Source organism: Chionomys nivalis, chromosome 19 (assembly GCF_950005125.1).
Source record: "Chionomys nivalis chromosome 19, mChiNiv1.1, whole genome shotgun sequence".
NCBI lineage: Eukaryota > Metazoa > Chordata > Mammalia > Rodentia > Cricetidae > Chionomys > Chionomys nivalis.
In genome coordinates this window covers 50,102,183-50,124,558 of record NC_080104.1, presented here as the reverse complement: position 1 = coordinate 50,124,558, position 22,376 = coordinate 50,102,183, and the positions used below count along the sequence as shown (strand labels likewise).

At 44.3% G+C, this 22,376-nt stretch overlaps 1 protein-coding gene across 3 annotated transcripts in view; it reads left to right on the top strand.

The window, feature by feature from the left end:
• Nucleotides 1-22,376, top strand: part of Bicc1 (BicC family RNA binding protein 1) — a 221,999-nt gene that overhangs the window by 125,353 nt on the left and 74,270 nt on the right. For all 3 annotated transcript variants that reach the window (XM_057751431.1, XM_057751430.1, XM_057751433.1), the window contains exon 3: nucleotides 3,161-3,230. In XM_057751431.1, the coding sequence (XP_057607414.1) occupies nucleotides 3,161-3,230 (70 nt within the window). The remainder of the gene's footprint in view (nucleotides 1-3,160; nucleotides 3,231-22,376) is intronic.

Genomic DNA, 22,376 nt, shown 5'->3' with positions numbered 1-22,376 from the left:
GGAACTCCTGAGGGTCTCGTGCTCAGAGCAGCTGCAAGCATTACAAGTTGTTTACAAGAAATTCAGGATCTGAGGGTTCACAGCTCCCAACACTTCCTATGTGAGGGACTGTTTCTGCACCCTCTCTCAGCTAGCTGGTTTGCTGCTAGCTCTCAGCATCAGTCAGCATGTCCTGGGTCAGCATTTCATCTGTCTCCTCGAGTCCTTGTGACTACCCCAGCAGTAGGTATTACAAATAACTTTACAGGGGTGGAAAATGAGAGAGAGAGACAGACAGAGACAGAGACAGAGAGACAGACAGAGAGACAGAGAGAGAGAGACAGAGACAGAGAGAGAGGGAGAGAGGGGGAGAGAGAGACAGAGAGAGAGAGAGAGAGAGAGAGAGAGAGAGAGAGAGCAATGACATAATTTGCTCTGCATGCAGATGGTAAGAGGGTGTTTGCTTGACATAAGGATGAGAAAGGATGCAAGCAGAGCAAGGAGTAAGGATGGTTCTCGCTGGGTGATGTAAAGACGGGGAGAATGGTAGCTGAGCAGGTGATAGCTGCAGGCCAAGTGTTAAGAGGGAGCCTGGACTTGAATGGTTAGGAAGAGAGACCCTTGGCAGGTCCTGAAGTGGTGAGGTAGGGAGGGGACATTTACTGGGGGGCTGAGTAGAGGCAGTTGAAGATGATAGTATTTTTTATTTATTCATTTATTCTTTGTTTTTTGTTCTGTTTTGTTATCTATCTATTTATTTTATGAGATGGGGTTTCGCTGCAGCTTTGGAGCCTGTCCTGGAACTTGCTCTGTGGACTGTGCTGGCCTTGAACTCACAGAGATCTGCCTATCTCTTCCTCCCAAGTGGGTGGGATTAAAGGCATGCACCACCACCGCCTGGCTTTTATTCATTTATTTTTGAAAAGAATTGTTGTGATTATATTTGGGAACGAATATATCTGTCTATGGTATGTACTGACACTGGGTAAAAGGTCATGGATTTGAAAGAGAGAAGGAGGGATCTAGGGGAGGCTGTGGAGGGGAGAAAGGGAATGGGAAAAGATAACTTATAATCTCATAAAAATATTTTGTTTTTTTAAAAAAAGGCAAAGCATTGGTTTTTCCACTATGTGTATGTATGTGCACCATGTGTGTGCAGCACCCCCAGAGGCTGCAAATGGTTCTGAGCTGCCATGTAGGTGCTGGGAACAGAACCCAGGTCCCCTGCAGGAACAGCAAGTGCTTTAAACCACCGAGAAACCCTCCCTTTTTCAATTAGTTTTTAATATTCCTGTAGAGTTGAGCTTGGTTGCCACACTCTGTAATCACAGCACTTGGGAGGCTGAGACAGGAAGACAACAGATTTGAGGTCAGGGCTAGGCGAGACCCTGTCAAAAAACAACAAACAACCCTTTCCAAAAAATACAAAAAACAAAATGACGACAATATAGAGTTAACTAACCAAGCGAATGCTGATGACAACAACTTAGTTCATCAGCAAAGACGAGCAGGCAAGGACGAGGTCTTGGAGTGTGAGGGCAAGAGGCTCACTTTTCTTCTGGGTCAGATCAGTATGTAGACCAAGTAAAGGCAGTGGGGGCTCACTTTTTGTTTTGTTGCTCTTAAATAGAAATATTTTCCAAGAAAAACAGCAGTGTAGACACGGGGCCAGGCAGCCAGTGAGTACTCCAAACTAGTCAGCGGCAACATACAAGTGACATTTGACCTCAGCATCAGGGCCACAGTGGGGTATCTGGAGCAGCTGAGGGTCCGCTGACCCAGTCCACAGCAGGCAACTGTTCTCTGCGCCAGCCGAGGGCTGCCATGAATTCTTTGTGCTGAATCCACCAACTTGTCCAGAAAATCAGAGCTTTGAATTGCTATGCCAGATTCTTGGATCTTCAAATGCTGGCCCAGCTCCTAAATCCCTGACAAAGGATGGTTAGACTTCCAGCCCGAGACATCTGCGAGCTGGTGGCTGCTCAGATGAAGCGGACTTGGTGATGGATGTGGTGTGCTCACCATCTAGTCTCATGCCTAGTATACGGGCCCCAGGAGGAAACTGTTCTGTTAATTGTCTTCTTAATGCATGCGGTTGTCTTCACTGTTGATTTATGCAGTTAACTCTCAATCTATATTAGAAAATAAGGCCTGGCATGGTGGTGCATGCCTTTAATCCCAACACTTGGGAAGCAAGAGCAGAGAGGCAGAAGCAGGCTAGCTTGGTCTACAGAGAGAGTCCCAGGACTACACAGAGAAACCCTGTCTCAAAAAACGAAAATTAAAACCAAATCAAAATGGCCTGTGTTGAGTAACGGCTGACGGCCGCTACTAGAAGTTGCTTGCTCTTGCGTGGGGTGCGTTCATTCGGCTTACAGAGCGAGCGATCCTGTGGAATGGAGGAGAAGGAATGAGGGACACTTTGTCTTGGGGACTTTGATTCCTTTTGGATTTGCTGTCCACTTCATTTGTGCTGTGGCGTCATCTTCATTTCCCTGGTGGCCTGCCTAGTCCTTGCCTGCCCTGCTTCCGCTGCCTGCTCTCTGCCTTCCCCCACTCTTTATGTGTGAGTCTCCCTGTGGTTCCGTGCCTCCTGCTGGGATTATCTGTGTGTATGGGTGGGAAGAACGGGAAGGATGCTGAGAAATGCAGCTTCATGAAGGGGTGCCGTGTTTAGAAGCCTTTCGTTAGTTTTAATGAAATACACATGTGCCCAGAGTGAGACATTTTATTTTTTGGGGGGGATGGTGGGAAATCTTCATTTAATATGGCTTAACTCATAGTTTTGTGTTACAAGAATCATGTCTGGTGTACTGACAATGGTCTTGGGAAATTTTATTCAGTACAAGTGTCTCCGATGGTCCTGGCAACGAGCTGAGTTAATTACTTGTCCATGTAGTTTTAGGTCTTGTTTCTGGTAAAACTCTGGAATTAGGGAGAGAACAACACACAGACTTGGATACTTTCAATAGATTAAAGGCTTAGAAAAACACATCTCTGTTTCTCCCTCAAGCCTTTTGAAAAAAAAAAGTTTGCATTGCTTTAAGCTGAAATTATTTTGTTGTATCAACACAAAGCAAGACACATGAAAATAAGATTTTTTTTAAATGTGTGAAAAATCTTATGTGTAAATACAAGTTTCTAATTGAGTCAATTTTTTTTCTCTTAATTGCTGACTCAGATCATGGAAGAGACAAACACGCAGATTGCCTGGCCATCCAAACTGAAGATCGGAGCCAAATCCAAGAAAGGTAATTTGGGCGGGGGAGTGAGTTCTGTTTCAAAAGTGAGATTATGGAATCTGTGCACATTATTGCTGGAGAAATAGGCCTTTGCTCTCTTCACTTTCGTCCTCAGATACTTCTCAGATAGCCGTATTCGGGGAGGACTTTTGTGATCAAAATGAACAGGCAGCTTTGCAACAGCAGAAAAGTGTTTGAATAGCAGTATTAGAATAAAAATGTTTCCATAAAAGATCTTACCAGTAATCTGCGATCCCAAGAATGTCTGTCCGCTCAGTAGCCATGAGGAGTGGCAGTTCTACAGGGGATGGTAGCCTGTGTCCCCATGTCTAGACTTTAAAGTCCTTCTTTTGTCACTGCCTAGACTTAAGAGCTGTTGTATCCTGTGCCTTTCTTTCATGTGAGTGAACCCTAGACTTCCTTTCTGAAAGAACTCTCTCCATCCACCTGACCACACTGCGTTTTAGATTGGACGTTTCTCTGCCTTATGCCGTAGGAGAACTGCCTAGAGATGGGAGGAGACTGCTCACTTAACTTTTTTTTTCTAGAATTATATGGTATTCTCAAATGTGACTTTCCAGTGTGCATACTTAAGAATGTTTTTTCTTGTGCAAATATACTCTTGTTTCAACAATTTTGCTGTGTATATTTAATGAAGAATAAAAATGTCTGTAGCCATCAGGGGATAATACAAACGCCACCAGATGATTCAACACACAGCATTCCTGCCAGCTGAACCCTGCCGTGTGGTCTGGCTTTTCTCTTGTCGCCGCTGTTAAGTTTGTCTTTTTGCTCCGTCTCCTCTGACTTTATTGTTAACCGATGCTTTAACACTGCACAGGGTCTCAATTTTCTTTCGTGTTTGAGCTTAGATTTCTTTTTTTTAATCTCGTTCTGCACTCTTATGGAATAGAAATAATATTACAGAACTTGTGTGTATGTGTGTGTGTGTTTGTATGTGTATGTGTGTGCACTTGTAACCAAACATGGCATGCCTATAGAAACTTCAGCCTTGTTACCTTTTTTATTTATCTCATGGTGACAAGAAATTGAGACTGTTAGCATTAAGCAGCCCCAATCATACAGGCTGAGTTTCCATGTGTAGGTCCAAGTCTGTGTGTAAGCCTTGCATGTACTTGATGCTGAAGAAAATGCTTGTGATTAATTGAGTTCTCTTGTCATGGGCTGTTTTGTTCTCACTACACAATACAGGAAACCACCACGAGTGGATCATCTATCTGTTTATTTGACTGTTAAAAAAAAACTCCAGTTTTCTAGTTAGATGAATTGAAACTTGAGCATGCCCTGGGGCCTCATTCCCTGTTGTCAGATATTTTTACTTAAGAAATGAAATTAGCTTCATTTTTGCCTTATAAGAATGAAATGTAACCAGTCTTCCCAAGAAAACCCCAAGGAAACCTGAGTGTTAGGGCTGTTTGGGATGATTTCAGGTCGCTTGTTCATGTACCCATAGTGAGATCCCCCCCCCCATTTTCATAAACAATTGATATTATTAAAAAATTGTTTGAAATGTGTTTTGGACTTTAGAGAGTTAGGAGCCGTGGGGATGAGTGGGATCATTTCACGCCATCAGAATGGCTTCTGCCACTAACACACTCGGCTCTTTGGGACGCTCGGCTGTACTCCACATCCTGATGATGTGCTATGCTTGGGAGAGAAGACTATTTCAGCAGTGAGTTGGAGAGCGTTTGGGTCAGTCTTCACCTGTTAAAGCTAACCTCTGGACTTATGCCTAAGAACCGGCCCCTGCAGGCTCAGGTCTCACACACTTCATTTTACTCTGTAATTATTTATGAAGTGCTGTGGTTGTACACAGGGCTCCACAGTGAGAAGAATGTGCCAGAAAGGAAGAGAGGAAGGGTCAAAGGTGTGCCTCAGAGGAGTTTACTGTTCAACTGACTTGATGGCCGTCATTATTTAAACATTAAGCTGATGAATCAGTTCTTGGCCTACCATCCCAACCACACCCCCCACTTCGTGATATAAAATAGAACAGACGTATATATTCCTATTCTTCTAAAGTGGTTTCATTCAGATGTGAAGTTCCGTTACATTCTGTAGCTAGTAAAATTAAAATTGAATAGCAGGAGGGTTTTGGGGAGGTAATTATTTGCTCATCTGGTGGGCTGTTGCCTTCTGTGTCTGTGTGTTGTAGGAGGGATGGCTGTTCATTTCCAAGCCTTCATCGTTCCGAGCTCTCATTATTGAAGAGACTAACGTGTGCATGTATATTCCTGGGCCCATGCCATGTACTAGATGATCATTAAATCTAAACCCCATGGCGATGCGAAGGCCTGCAGTGTGTGGATAATCCCCGTCTGCCGAGGGACAGCTCAGCTGTGTTGTTATATTTTTCACTCTAGTCTTTATAGTGCTTGGTTTGAATATTTGAGTCCACGCAAACATTTATTTCATGCCCACAACTCTCCTGGTCTGCCTCCTCCTCCAGCTTTCCAGAATTTATTTTGTGTTTTCCATATTAGCTTCCAATATCTCTCCTCAAATCTTATCTTTCGTGCTTTATCAGAATGGCTGCCTGGGTGCCTGTGCTGCCTCCCTGGCGAAAGTGCTGGTGGTTACTGCCTGGCACGCAGGAACGAAGCCGAAGCCCGGGCTTCCTTCAGTTAGAAAATGTAGCATCTTCTATAGAAGTTGAAGCTCAGTCTCTCGTAGGTAGTGGCCCAGGGAGGGGTGGGTTGAGAATTTGTGGATCTGACAAGTTCCTCTAGTTGTTGTTGAGGTCAGAGTTTTGGAATCAAACCCTCACCATCTGCAAGAGAAGCTTGGATGGTCATGAGGAAGATGGGATGTCAGAGGCAGGGGTGTAGGGGCAGACACAGCTGAAGACCAGAGAAGCCCACTGTCTGCCCTGGTGTGCTAAGAGCCACACAGCTGCAGATGGCCTGTCTTACACTTGGTTCACCTTCGTGGTCAGTTCACAGGAGGCATCTGGAATGAAGATAACCCAGCGTTCTTCTGCATACGTCAAGGACAGCTCTGAGCAGAAGAGCATTGGGTGTTTCATCTTCCCCTATGCCCCCTCACGCCTTTTCACCCCCCTCCCCCTCCTTTGTTAGTCCCTCTTTCTTCTCCCTCTGCCCAAATGCTTGGTAGGATGGAGTAGGGAAAAGATCAGCGGTTATTTTCTGCAGGGTGTTTTAGAGAAGCATACACAGACAGGCAGATACATGCATGTGCATGCACACACGTATGCATGTGCATGCACAGACTGGGAAATAAAGAGCTTTTGGGACTGCTACCCAGAGTGTTTGGATTATCAGAAGGGCCAAGGTTCATTTAAGCCAGAAAGAGCTGAGAATTTAACATTGGAGCAACAGTCATTTCAGTTGGTGACTCCAAGATTCTCCTCGGGGGAGTCATGAGTAAGGCAAACAAACGCTTCGTGTTTCTTCACTCTAATATGAAGTTATTTTGTGTGGGAGAATATAGAACCGAAGCTCTCGGAGCCAAAGAAAGGCAGAAAAATCTTGAGGTCTGTGTTAGTGAAACCAGTACTTAAGGATTAAAGTGTTTCAAACTACACAGTTTTGCTAACCTGGAATAACTTCAGGCTGTCTTCTCAGTTTCTGAGCTGCAGCCTACTCTAAATGAAAGGAAACTTCATTAAAATATGAGCAGTGCTTTGAACGAGTTAGCTTTTCCAAATGGAATTCCGGTTAGAGCTGCCCTGACGTAGAGATAAAAGTGGTTCCTAATGAGAACTTATCACATTTGGATGACTGCACTGTGAAGGCAAATTGGATGGGTCTGTCTCTTAAATTAGGTAAATATTTTTCTTACAGTCTTCTCTTTGCTTCTAATGGGTTCATCAATCTCTTTGTAGACCAGTGAAGGTAAGTGGGAGTCGGAATTAAAGTTTTCATGTCCAATTCCAAATGCTTGGGGTCAGCATTGATGAAGCTGTGTTTCAGAGGTGGGCAAAGTGGAGCACCGGTCTTGACCGGGGCTGCTTCAGTTTAGGATGGATGCCCCACGGGACCAGCAGGGGTGCCAAGCATTCTCTGAATTGCCAGATGTGTGTTCAGGTTTGGAAATGAATGTCACCACATCTGGCTTTTCTCTTACTCCCAAAAGAAACAAGAGAATCACCAACATTTCCATGAGACTATGTTTGGTTACATTCCCTTAGGACACGTGGGTGTCTGACGGGCCATCATAACATGATAAAAGGCCACATGGTCATTTTTGTTTCTAGAGGGAAATGTCTTAGAGAAGATAGACAGCTGCCTAGCTAGTGCCACAGTGTTTGAAGGAAAGAAGGACACATGCCCCAGCATGCTGGACCAAAGGATTCCTGTCAGTGAGTGTGTAACTCGTTAGTGTGTCAGAAAGTGAACTAAGGGGTCTCGATGAGCAGTAACATGCCTGAATGAGTTAGAAAACAGAGCCAGAGGACGCCATTCGATGAAGCTTTTAGCCACATCTGTTGCTGTATCACGTATGCATTGCTAGATTATGATGTTATGTGTATGACATGGAGAAGCTGCAGCACATTGAGCTCGGCAGTCCAGTCTCTAGAGGTTCAGAGCACAGAGTTGTTTCATCAGTTCATTTCCTGGTTTTGTCTCTGGTACATAGTCTGCTCTCAGACATACTTCTTCATGATACCACCGGGACTGCTGATGTCCATGAGTCTTTGTGGTTTAGAATGATGGCCTTCTGGTATGAGTGGTAGCCCCTGTTCTGAGCAGCATTGGCAAATAACCTCAATCAATCTCTCTCTCTCTGTGTGTGTGTGTGTGTGTGTGTGTATACGCGTGTGTGCATGTACATGCTATATTTATGCGGTCTTGGGTGTGCATGTCGATGCACATGCATGTACATGCATGTGGGTAGAGACTAGTGTTGACATCTCATGTCATGTTTGATGGCTCTCCACTTTAGTTGTTTTGTGATGAGGTCTCTTACTGTTCTAAGAGCCTATCAATCTGACTAGAATGCTGGCCAGTGAACCCCCTGCTGTCTCTGCCTCCCTGATGCTGGAGCAGCAGGTGTATGCTACTTCACTCAGCTTTCACAAAGCTGCTGGGACCCGAACTCAGGTCCTTATTTTTGGGATACAGATGTTTTACCCACTGAGGCATCTCCCGAGTTCTCTAAAAGGCCAAAGCCTAATGCCTTTCCCCACCCATACCTGTGAGAAAATAGAGAAAACATTTGGCTGGTTTCCTTCCTTAGTCTAGAGTGCTCTGTGATGGTGCTTACCAGTGACAGTGGCCAAGAATAACTAGTGATAATCATACCAGCTTTGTCATGCGCCAGTCCTTGGAAATTGCAGAGGTCAAGGATAGGTAGAAGTTAGCTCACCCTGCTTATAAATAACACCTGCCTTTTCAGAGATTATGGTTAAACATGGAGCCACTCCTGTCTGGGATCTGATTGCCCTAGGATTTTAACTTTAATTTTCTTAGGATGAGACTTTTAAATAATCCGTAAGCTAAACAAATTCAAAATCTGTTGTAAGGAGCTTACAAGGGTTTTATGTTTGTTTAGTTTTTTTTTTTTTCATTTAAATCTTTAAAAGTAGTATCTGACCTGCTCAGCAACCTTTGTTTCTTCTGGACAGGAAGCATTGGTGCTTGAGCTTCCGTTTTCTTGGTTTGTGAAGACAGGGTTTCTCTATAGCTTTGGAGCCTGTCCTGGAACTCACGCTGTAGACGAGGCTGGCCTTGAACTCACAGAGATCTGCCTGCCTCTGCCTCCCAAGTGCTGAGATTAAAGGTGTGCACCACTACAACCTGGTGCATCCATTTTCTTGATAGTGGCAGAATTTCTTTCCTCTTCATAACTAAGTAAAACCCCATCATATATGTACTTACCACACTTTCTTAATTCATTCTTTTTTGAGCTTTGGGATCAATAATTTCTAGTTCTCTCTCTCTCTCTATATATATATTACTATCAATAATAATAATAATAATACTTATTATATATGTAATCAAATGCTTATACAGTTTATGTGAGCTTTAAATGTTCATTGGTTACTTTCTCTTCCATGACATGAAAGCCTTATTTGTAAATATTGTTAAGTGTAAACAGATGAGAACACTTATGAGCGTGTGTACTGTCACATACATGGAAACCCAGCATACAGCAGGGCACAGAGAGACAGGAATCCTGTGCCATCCATGAACAAGACTGAGGACTGAACTGGGGCTCATTCATGATGTCCATTCATTTCCTTTTTCCTCTCCTGAGTGACCCTGCTCACTGTATAGCTGCTAGAAGCTAGCTGATGGGTCTAGTCTTACCCCTCTATACCAGGAATGGAGGTGAACATTCCTGGAACTTTCCAGTTTTCCTCTGAGACTCGATATTATATATCTGGTAGCTTTTTTTTTTTAAAGGTATTTTCTATTAACTTAGGAAGCAAATTAATTTGGCATTGAGTAGAGATGTTAGAAAATAGCTGGAAAGGGGGGCAGCAACAGGACAATTCAGAGGTGGGGAGTCTTACCTACAAAGGCTTACCTGGTTAAAGTGTAGCTGACAGGATACACTGAACTCTTAAAAATCAACAGTAACCAGGCCAAAGGCTTAGATTGTGCTCAAAGGACCAAATAGGTACTTTTCTGAAGAAGGCAGGCAGATGGTTACTGAGAGGATGGCCATCGCTGTCTCTGGAGAATGGCGTGGTAAGTGAGATGCCACTTGGTGCTTACCAGAATGGCTGAAGTTCAGTGCGCTGACACCACCGATCGCTGGGGCTACTGTGCAACAGCTGGAGCGCTTACTCCTAGGTGATGGGCAGCAGGATGCTACAGATACATTGGACGACATCTTCATGCAAAACAGAGCCTTTCCAAATGAAATTGCACTTTTTAGTGTGCACAAGTAAGTAAAAAAAAAATCCACCCTCAAGTCCAAGTCCATGGGAAAATCTGCACATGGATATTTATAGGGACTTTTTCATGATTATCAAAATGAGGAGAGCACCAAGATACTCTCCAAGAGATGACTACATAGCCATGCACCATGGGACGCACTACTAGAAAAACATGAGCTACTGCCCTGAAGCAGTGCAGGAACTCTAAATGCACATGGTCAATTGAGAACCAGTCTGTAGGGACTTCCTTCACTTGATAATATATTCTCATATGTCCGTGACCTTGTGGCTCCTTTTTTTTGTAGTACTGAGGCATATCTGTCACTCATCCACTGCACTGTGACTTTGCTGGTTGTGTTCACTCAGCAGCGTGCATATAGACGGTCCTCAGTGTCTTCTCTGGCCTTGAGAACTCACTTCTTAGCACTGAGCAATATTCTTGCTGAAGGACATCTTGGTTTCCTTACAAAACCTGCTTGGAATACAGGTTACAAAACATGATGGAATATTACTCTTTCCACCGTGCAAGTGTGCATGTGTGATCATGCATATGTGTGAGTTTTTTGTGTGTAAATGTATATGTGTATGTGTGTATGTATGTTATGTGTATGTGCATGTATGCATGTATATGTGTGTATATATGTATGCAAGTGTGCATTTGGCCTGAGTATAAGTATGTGTGTGAGTGTATGTGAGTGTGTATGTGTATATCTGTGTGTGTAAGTGAATGCATATATGTGTGTGTGTGTCTGACTGAATGTATGTTGTGTGTGCATGTGTTTGTGTGAGTGTATGTGTTGCGTGCATGTGTGCACAGTGTGTGTGGATGTATGTGAACTAATAACTGATGTTGTGAGAAGATATGACTTGTTCATGGGTGTTGCAATTCATATATTTTATTTTGCAAGAACAGTCTGTTTTAGAAGCCACCTCGTAATTGGTTTTGAATGACATGGGTAACGGTACAAAGTCAATCTCTTATTTCCCCTCAGTGAGTGTTGTACTTCCTGCCTGTGGCTTCAGAGCTTTGGGGTGGTCTTCATCCTCTGATCTTAAGCCTGTGTCTTCCATTCTGTGCTGGTGTGTGTCTCTATGATAACTGTGACTGTCCCCTCAGTTTCTGAGAGTTGTCATGGACTGGGAATGGGCACCCAGTTTCAGTGGCTTCCCAAATCCTGCATGGCCATTGCCTGGCTGTCTCTCTGCTTTGTCAGTCATGGCTGGAAGAGTCTGTAGTGACATCTATTAGGCCTGTCAGTAGCAGTTAAATTACTTCCATGAAGGGCTTTGCAGCCGCTGAGAGAACCGAGCTGTCATGTGGTGTTCCTCATTAGCTAAAGGTCATAAATCACAGTGGTGGCTTCTTCCCACCCAGTGCCCCCTCTGGGGCCATTAAGGCATGGCTGGTGACTCATTGCTGCATTTTTATAGGGGCCTTGATAGGAAGCGGCATTCTTATCAGGAGATATTAAAGAGATTTCAGGAATAAGGGGGTAAGTTCCCTTTCTGTTGTTTTTGCCAGAAATTGCCCTTAAAGAAAAATACGTCTTCCCTGAAATAAAAATAAAATCCCAGCTTGTTATGTGTAGCTTTGGTTACTCAGTCTACACAGACATTGTATCTTTCTGTTGTTTGAAGACAGGCTCATTCTACACGTAGTCTTGAAGACAGGCTCATTCTACACATAGTCTTGCAATCAGATTTTCTCAGAAAAGTAACACGAGGACATACATCTTCCTGGTCAGCTCACCAATAGTGTTCCTTTTGTAGCTGCTTGAAGTGACATTGTAGGTGTGCAGAGGATGACTAGATGATCATGTGACTCATCAAATCCCTGGCATGGCCAGCAGACTGAGTTTTCTTTCTCCTACCATCAAACTGATTACAATACTTATGGTTTTCAGGTCCCATGAAGTTCCCCAAGTAGACTTCCTAGGCCATAGGATGTGAGCAACTTCAATATTTCCCTGAGTTTTCATCTTGTCTTCCAAATTGGGCTCCTACCACGTGGGAAATGGATGGGAGAGATAAGTCTTCCACATCTGGCCAGCATGGCACTCTCCTAGCCTCTGGTACCCAGTGAGAAGTACCACTGTTGTCGTATTTGCCTCCTTAGTGGGCAGAGTGGTCAAGCATCTTCCTTGTGTTCATGGAATGTTGATGCTCTGCTGAGGATCGCCCGTCTCTCTTTCTGCCTAACCGGTGGCTCACGTCCTTCCCCTACCCTACTAGCTTGCTAAGTTTTCTGCTCGTATCATTTCTAAATTGTTTTTCTGCTGAGATGAGGTTTACTTAGTACTTCTGACTCACTCAAATGGCTTGTTTCTGTGTATTGAAAATATAAGTAATTTCTGGAGTATTCCTGTTCCAAATTGCAAAGAAGTGAGTTGACTTTAAATAGCTGTGTGTTTATTTTCGAAGGCTTCTTTTTAGAAAAAGGTGTGTGATAACCTGTAGAGCATTGGAATGCTAATGTAAACTACCCAAAGTTTAGATCTTTGATTTTAATAGCATGAAAATGTGTGTCTGTGTTTATTTTGTCAAGACATAAAAAATCGCTACAAATATTATACGAGAGTCATCAAATTCCAACGTTCTCTTGGCAGAGTAGAAAGAATACTCAATAAATTGGTTGGCTTTATTTCTAGGTGTTGGGCTTGAATTCTCCATTCTAATGGCAAAAGTTTCTGAATCGTTTCCAACGTCTTGTATTCCAGTGAAGAATGAGCAACTTCAATATGTTATTTGGGGTTGGCTTGCGTTCCGTTTCTGCCCTGGCTCCATTTCTAGAGGGACTTGTAAATAAGAGCAGAGTTGGGGATGGTTTTCCTAGTCTTGGCATTCAGTTGCTTACCAGGATGGATACCACTTTCTGGGCTTCACCACTTCAGAAGTGCCCATGTCTTCTCCATGTGGTCAAAACTATCCCCAAAGTATGACACAGCACCAGCGAGCCCTGGTTTGTCCTACTTAGTTTGGAATCATGTAAACTCAGAAGAGGGGAGAAGAAAGGCAAGGCAGTCTTCATTCACCAAAGATGTTAATATTCGAGGTCAAACACCCGTGCCTTGATTTCCTTTGTTTCACAGCCTGAGGAGTATATTCTTACCCAGTCCTCTAAAGCTTTCTCCTGGGTAAATATCTAATAGATTTTATATCATAGGTAATTTACAGACCTAAAAAATATAGAATCACCTTTTAAAATAAAATATTTATTTTTGTTATTTTAGAATGTTTGTGTATTTATCTGTGTATGTGTCGACAGGTGAGTGCCGGTGTCCTCTGATGATCCTGAGCTTCCTGGCTTGGGTACTGGGACTCGAACACTTGTCCTCTGTAGGAGCAGGTACGCACGGTTAAGCATTGAGCCATCTCTGCAACCACTGTAAGATCTCTTCAGCTTAGAGATGGAAAGCTACATGTCGTTAAAAACAAAGCAAACACAACAGTTTTGAGTTGTTTTGCTTTTGTGTGTCCCTAAACATTGACTCCTGTCTTATTACCAACATCAGCATGGCCTTTTGCACATGTCTAGCCCATGCTCAAAGTGGGAGTGTCTCCTCCAACATCCTTTTTTTTTTTTTTTAAATTGTTTTTCTTTTTCTTGTGTCACTAGAACCGGGAACCTTGAGATTGCTCATGATATACCGTGTCACTGAGCAACAGCCCAGCCCTCCACCCTCTTTTCCCAAGCCTGTTGTCACCGGCTCCATCATAGGTGGCTTCTTCCAAGCCTCCAGACGGAGTTCGACACTCGGCCTCCACACTCCCTCAGCTCCTCACATTGGGTATGTGTACTGATTCACACTCGAGTCTTCTGGACTCTTACTTTTCCTTCCGGGTGTGGAGTCTTATTCCTGTCACATGCCTCGTGCCTGCCAGACCGTTGAAGTGATCAGTTAATGGTTTAGAGTTCACAAAATCATTAGACTTAAGATAAACACAGAACTAAGACAGTGGCGACGTGGGTTATTCTGGTATCTTCTGGATCACTTTTGAAGAAGGTAAGAAATTGTCCTGGCCCCTAGATGCTAATGTTCCCTGCTGAAAATAATTACCTCAGAAGAAGATAAGCAACCAGGCAAGGTTCTTGAGTCTACAGGAGAAACACACATCTTAGTTGCTGCCCTTGAGATAGTTAGGGCTGAGGATTCCCCCTCTTCTCACCGTTTGTCATTGACACTAGAGTATCTTGGAAGAGGAGACAAGTGGGGGCCACAGCCGAGGAAGGTATCTTCAGGCTTTTGTAGTTGCTAGTCTGGCTCTCCAAAGATGGGGTGAATTTGAATCATGGAAATGTCAGACTAGACTTAAGCCCGGGAAAGAACATATGTTTTTGGAAGAGGGGAGGCTGGGAAAGAGAAAACATGGGTTAAACCTTGAAAAGCAATGATCCCATGATCCGTTTACTCTGTAGGCATTGCAGAGCCTGGGACCTAAGACAGAACTCTGTAGAGCCAACTGGCCATGCCAGTTTGATTGAGCCAGGAGGTGGCTACTTGCCTGCTCTGGTGGATGCTCTTGGTCCTTCTTGGACCAGCCTCTGTGTGCCCCCAATTCCAAGATAGCTATTCCTTATGTATCCTAACAGCTCCTATCTAGTGGTCTCTGAAGACATGCCTAGGTGCTTTGGTAGCCCTGTAGGAATGTTCTCTGATGCCCAATGGTTTGGCGTGTACATGATGGTTCAGGGAATTGAAGGTCCAAGGACAGCCTTCACATTGGAGTCTCGGTAGGGCTCTTGGAGACGCGTTGTTCACATCTCAGCATGTCTGGGGGGGGGATTGAGTCCTTCATGCTGTAAGCACCACTGGCTTTTCTTTGACCTCGGTCACACTCCCTGACTGTGCTCCTGTGGCTGCCTTCTGAATTAACTATCCTACATGACCTGAACCAACCAAGGCTCTTGTTTCAAGGTCTTTTGGAGGGAATCCAAACTAACGTGGGCATCCTGGATACCTGCCTTGAGCTAATGAACCCAGGATCCTTGTCCAGGTTCATTGACAGCTCTGTTGTCTTGAGAAAAATGACTGGAGTCACCTCCAGTGTATTTTATAGAGCGGTACAAAAATCTGGCAAGATGATTTAGGATTCATGGCTTGTTTTAAAAAATGAAAGGCTCCGAGCCATCTGCAAAAGTATTAAGATGTTCCCAAGTGAAACATAGGCTCGCAAAGTGGTTTCTAGGCACGGTAGATTGTTGTCAACAAAAAGAAAAATACGCACTGTGGAGAGAATCAAGAAGAAAGCAAGCAAGCCTAAAACCCATGACTTGAGCATCCCAGGAAAAAAATCTCATCAGTGTGTGAGCAGCGAGAGTTCCTGAGCTCTTGCCCCTGGGTATCACCCAGGTGGCCAGAGTTTCCAGGCTCTTGGCAATTCTGATGTAACCCTCGCCAGGATAGAAATCACTGATGATTAATCACAGGGCAGGACCAGCCCTCAGATCATGCCTGTCAGCTCTTCTGAATGTCACAGTGAGTGGTTCGAGCCAAGTTGGGAAAATATTTCCGTTTCTTGCGATCCAGTTGTTAAAGTGTGCTCTGTGGAGCACCAGAAGAAGGTGCTTGACGGTATAAACGTTGAATTTCCCTTCTTTGTCTGTTTTCTGTTGTGATCACATTCACGTCCAGGTCTTTGGAAGCTCATTGTTGGATGGGAGTTTTAGACACAATAGTGAGAGGACCGCTTCTAACTAAAGGCAGCGTGAATGAGCCATCCTGCCTGCGACCTGCATGAATTTGAGGTAGCTGGTGCTAAGGTAGAGGTGCACCACATCTGTGTCCTACTGTCTCTCAGTCCCTGTTAGTGACACAGCATAACGTCCGTTTCCAATTCTCAGCCTTCTGCTAGGTATGGTCACAGAACTCCTGACTGAGGCCTCTGATTCTGCCACATGTGAGCTGCCAGATTGAAATGTATCAGGTTCTTAGCTACTCGATGAACAGGGTTTTGAGAGGTTTTCCTGAGTGTCTGAGGTAGACGGCAGAAACTTCATTCTACTTAGCGGTGACAGTTTGTCTAGAAGACGATGTTTGGGTACTTGAGGGAACTGCAGATGACTTGGGGCTGCTGTGTCCAGAAAGGGCAGCGAATGCAAACCTCGCCAGTCGATCGGAGTTGAGTGTCCAGCTAAAGCCGGTGTGAATCTGTGGCAGCATTTCTTAGGGCCCTTTCTACTTTTCTGTTTACTTATTAGTGAACAAAGAGACACCCTTTGGTGGAGACTGATGTAGTGGCTGCTACAGAAACCCCGGAGATGGACTCTGGGTGTCTGATGAGAAGGTAAAACAGTTATATTGGGGGCTGTGATGGAACACTGCGTGGGGATGCCTGTGGCCTAGGGCATCCAAGTTGCCATAGTAGAGGGTGATGCCCAGAGAAATGAGAGGGTGTAGTTGCATTAAGGTCAAAATGATAGCTGTGTCTATGGATTCCTGGTGCATATTTAGTGTCACAGTGAGCAATGTTCATCATCTGTGGGAGTGTTTGATTAAATCAGATCATCTTTGAACAAGTAAAGCAAAACTTGTGGATGACCTAAACCTCAGTAAGCTGGAGACAGTGTTGATGTGGCTGTACTTTAGGATATTCATGTGTGTGACTTTAAGACAGGAGCAGCCACGGTCGGTCACGGCCCTGCAGTAACAGTTCAGTGAATGGAAGGGCGTCTTATATAACAGCCCACCGGCACTTAGCCATCCCGTTTCCAGATGTTCCAAGCGCAAACACCTCATAACTTATGCATGTTTCCCAGGGGGGGTACTTATCATTATCAGTTGAGAAAGAATGAACGCAGCCATGATTCTGAAGGGTTGCATAATCCAGGAACCTCATAACTTCCTGCTTATGTAACCTGTAGTCCTGTCATCTCATGGCTCTCTACAGAGGGAGAAAACAAAGTGTTTCTTACAATGACAAGCTGGAGGAATTTTTGTGTGCCTTAGACACCTGTGGGTTTTTGTTTGTTTGTTTGGTAAACTGTAGTATCTTTACCAGTTAGGTGTGCTCTGACCTCTCTCTGGCTCCTCCTTCTTGCCCCGCAGCAGTGAGCATCTAGGTTGCTTTTCAGCCCTAGGACATCAAAGGCTGTGAGCTGTGTCACTGCAAAGCTGGGGACAAGATCTCCTGGAGTCACACCGAGTGTTCTTTAATCCCCAGCTGTTCCCTCTATTCCAGGACACTGGCTCAGCTTGAGTAGCCATTTCTGCTTAGCTTTATGTAACACACACCCCAACAAAACACTTCACAAAACACAGCCCATACTTTTATAAGATAGGATAAACACTTAAAGTAATAACTTGCCTCATTTTTCTGATCTTGCTAACTTCATGGGGAGCTCAGTGCAGTGAGATGTCCTTTATTCTTAGAGGGTGCCAAGACCCTCATAATGACTGTTAATGCCATCTTTTTGGTTTGGTGATTTAAGAACTTTCTCTGTTATCTTTGTTATCTACCCAAGGGATTAGAATGTTTTGCTTGTGTAATACAGTTTTGATTAGGGAAACACTTCTTCCCTCCTCCATGAACTTCAAGGCTCTGCAATTTTGAAGGAGAAAAACTAGAAAAAAAATAACTAAAAATAAAAATGCCAAGGGCTCAGAGCGCAAGGGATGGCTCAACAGTTGAGACCACTTGCTGTTCCTCTTGAGGTCCTGGGTTTGATTCCCAGCATGCACATGGTGGCTCCCAACTACCTGTAAATCTAGTCCCAGGGGATCTAAACCCTCTTCTGATCTCCACAGACACCATACATGCACATGGCACATATCCATGCAGGTAGGCAAAGAATTCATATATAGAAAATGAATCTAACTTTTTTCTTCTTAATTGGATATTTGTGCTGGCTTCAGGGATTCTCCTCTCTCTACCTCTGACACTGCTCCTGGCACTGAGTTTCCAGACACACCACTGTGTCTGGCTTTACAGGAGTCCTGGGGTTTCAACACCAGCCTTCATGTTCACATAGCAAGCACTTTACCCATTAGCCATTGCTGCAGCCCCACTCTGAGAATCTTAATCGTGGACCCTTTCTGATGTCCTCAGATAATGATTTTATTACACTTTGCAGGTACAAATAGGAATCAGCTCGGCCTCATCCTTGTACGTTACTAAAATCATGCAGTTTCTTTTGCCTTTTGCGTGACTGGAATTGGCCTTCTTGGTGTGAAGGCGTTAAAGCTGCACCTATCACCATGGAACACTCCCGGGTTGCTTCTTGGGGTTGAATAACTGTAATGATGGGGACTGTCTCAAGGAACATGGTTGCTCTAGGGGAAGTCAGACCACAGAAGGTGGTTGTGCAGGATGAAACTCTATCCTCCTGGATCTTGGCAGACTCTTGAGACCAGGAGGAGGAGTTGTGTGGGTGGGAGAAGATGCCCAGGGAGACGTATCTGGAGAAAGGTAAGCAGCTGATTAAAACAGCAGCCGCTGACTCGCTGGCTCCGTCCTGCAGATGGTGGGTGTTAGTGCTACTCTGTTCAGGGCCAGCTGAGTTTTACTGGGAAAGGGGGAACTTTCTGTGGGAGAGTAAGACTTTGATATATATGTGATTGAAATTCTCAGGGTTTGGTTCAGTTTTGTGTGTTTCCCTCTGTTCGAGAATACCTAAGGCATAAAGATCTAAAATTGTTTTTTTTTTTTAAGATTTGTTTCATTATACATGGATGTTTTGTTTTGTTTGTTTTTGCATGCACATCCGTGTGTGCGCCACATGCATGCCCAATGCCTGCGGAGGACAGAAGAAGGCATTAGGTACCCTAGAATTAATAGACAGTTGTGACTCACCATGTGGGTGCTGGGAACAGGACCCAGGTCTTCTGGAAGAGCAGTGAGTGCTCTTACCTGCTGAGCCATCTCTACAGCCTTATGGTTATAGAAAGGGTTCCTTAATAATATTGAACACTACAAATATGCAGGAAGACTAACCCAATGCTGTCATTTGTCATTCATTGGTATAAGCCTAGTACCTGTGGTTCTATTTTTTTTTTCTTAAATACGCTTCTGAGAAGAGAAGGTTTTGAAACAGTTACCAGCCCGAGGGCGATTCCCTATGCATAGAGAGTACTGAGAAACTTCCAGGAGCATCTGAGTGAAGGGTGTAGCAACCATGACAACATGCCCGCATGAATGAACGGATGTAGTTCCCGTCCTTTATCCTTTGTCTGCCGGGGCTGAACCGTGTGATTCTCACATAAAAGGCGATGACTCTCTAACCTCCCCTGGTTCCTTCCTTGGGTATACCTATGTCATCAGGGAAGCTACTGGCATGAATGTAGAAGAAATTTCAGAATATGTCCATAGTACATCCAGATAGAGACTTCTGTGAGAGGTGACACTGTAACTCACTTCCACCCCAGACATCATGACTGATACCATCCCTGGGGTTTGCTGAGGGTACAGTTAGAACGGCTGTTCTCTTGTTGGCCTGTGTGCTAGCCTTCTGACATCGCACTGAAATCACAACTAAACTACAGGCTGTTGGGGATGTCAGTGACACTTGTCAGATTTGCGTATGGCTGCCCTTGGTTGTCCAGGGGCATCGTCTTCTTGCTAAGAGATTCTTCGCTCCGGTCAGTGTCACGAGATGTTGCCTGCTGGGCATCTATTGAAACCTCTATCAGACTTTAGGTTTCACTGTCCTCATCTCAGATGCCTTGCCCGGAAGTAGAAGTACAGTAATCGGCACATCTTAGTGTAGAACGAGGACCTACTTGTTTGTCCTGGCTGCCCAGCTAGCTTAGCCCAGAAATAACCACACAGAAACTGTATTAGTTAAATCACTGCTTGGCCCATTAGCTCTAGCTTCTTATTGGCTAACTCTTATATTAATTTAACCCATTTCTATTAATGTATATATCACCACATGGCAGTGGCTTACCCGGTAAAGTTGGGCATGTCTGTCTCTGGTGGCTCCATGGTGTCTCTCTCTCCACATTCCTTCTCCCAGCATTCAGTCCAATCCTCTCTGTCTACCTAAGTTCTGCACTATCGGGCCAAGGCAGTTTCTTTATTCATTAACCAATACAAGCCACACACAGACAGAAGGACCTCCCACACCATCTTAGGAGATGGTTACCGACCCCTGTCCTAGAGAGTGTAGCCCACACTTCACGGCAGGAAAAGCCTGTGCCTGTTGATGCTAATCCACACAGGAGTCTGGACAAACAGGAAGATGGTTACACACAAGCCTGAACTGTGTTTAATTATACCTCTGCCACCCTGACTCTGACGCTCAGCTACTCACGGCTAGGGACTGCTCTCCATGACCTGCTAGCTTGGTGTGGAGTTTTTTAGGTCACTGTTTCTGCTCAGGAGCCAAAGGCTACTTAAATTGGAGCCTGTGATCATTATGATAAAAATGTTCATTCTGGGAAAGTTTGAAAGCACTTTCTGGTTAGTATAAGATTTTTTTGGCGTGTCTTAGCTGTGGTCTTTGGCTCTAAATTCCTGCAATGCTAACATAGTTGAGTTTATTTTTGTTTCAAATACAGTCCCTCACATACCCCAGCATACATATGGATTCCTATGCACTTTGCCTCTGCCAATACAACGTGAGAACCACATGAAGGACTCTTAATCTAGAAAATTTTTCTTCCTTTATCTTGATGCTGAAGTAAATTGGGAATATTTCTTTGTCATCATAATTTCAGGGTTTCAAAATCATGTTTGGATTTTCAGGAAATTGGTGGTAACTTTATATTAGCTGAAAAAAAAGAAAAAACAAACCACCAAACTTAAAAATTCTCAGTAAAGAGGTAAATGGCCCATTTTTTTCCCCTAGGAAAAACGTCTTTCCTGAGGGAGTTTGTTGCCAAGTTTGCTGCGGTGTTGGGTATGACTTGACCTTTGGCACATGCAGAAATCATTTTCTTTGTCTATGTAGTAAATCAAGATTTGGGGAAGGGAGCACCTCTCTGCGGTCTGTAATGAGAGAGCAGTGATACAGCCATGTGTCTTCCCACAGTTGCCAGTGTGTTTAGTTTCTCTGTTGAGTGGATCTGGGGAGGATCGCATTCCCTCTCTAGTGCCGTGTGAATCCTGATTCTCCAAGGGAGACGTTGTCGTGGCCTTTCTGGAAAGGGCAGATGTTAAGAACAGTGTGAGACCGGCTGGTCCAAGTGCAGAGGATATGTGCCTGCGCTGTGCTCAGCCACACAGAGCACATCTCTATCACACCCCTCCTCCCAAGGCTCAGGGGCCATCCTGGAAGAGGGGGTCCAAAGAGTGTGGTAGCCAGAGATCAGGAAGGATCGGAGGCAAACTTTGTCTTCTGGGAATGGCAGGATTGCTGTGCTCATGAGCTCATAGCAGCTGTGGCTGCCTGTGTAAGAGCTGAATAAGAGCAATCCAGTCAGCATTCACATCCAGCCCATGGGGTGGGGGAGGACCTCCCGAGTCTTCGTCCCCAACTAAGGAGCTGTTGATAATTGGTAGCTTTCAGAATGTGGGAGTCAATTTTCTTTAAGTGTGTGGCTCCTGGCTCCATGCTCCATTAGATGGCCCCATACCCATGAGTGTATGAGCAATGAACAGCACAAATTAGTGGCATATAGATTATATAATATATAGGTTATATATATTATTGTATGGCATTTTATTGTATAATTAATAAAAATAAAAACATTTAAAAATAGTTTTTATTAAAAATAAAATTAATAAAAATATTATATTTAAGAATAGTGATAGTCATGTCCACACCCAATCCTCTGCTACTATTCTTTTTTTTAAAAAAAATCTTGGGAGCTGGAGAGATGGCTCAGAGGTTAAGAGTGTTGTTTGCTCTTTGCTCTTCCAAAGGTCCTGAGTTAAATTCCCAGCAACCACATGGTGGCTCACAACTATCTGTAATGGGGTCTGATGCCCTCTTCTGGCCTGCAGGCATACACATAGACAGAATATTGTATACATAATAAATAAATATTAAATTTTTTTATTTTACATACCAATCCCAGTTACTCCGCTCTTCCCTTCTCTCGCTCCCCCCACTTTCTCCCCACCCCCCCATCCACTCCTCAGAGAGGGTGAGGCTCCCATGGGGAGTCAACAAAGTCTGTCATGTTTAGGCAGGACTAAGACCCTCCCCCCCGTGACTAGGTTAAGCAAGGTATCCCTCCATAGGAAGTGGGCTCCAGAAAGTCAGTTCACGACAGGGATCAATCCTGATCCCACTGCCCCAGCCACATAACTGTCACCCACATGTAGAGGGCCTAGTTCCATCCCATGCAGGTTCCCCACTGTCAGTCCGGAGTTGGTGAGCTCCCACTAGCTTGGTTAGTTGTCTC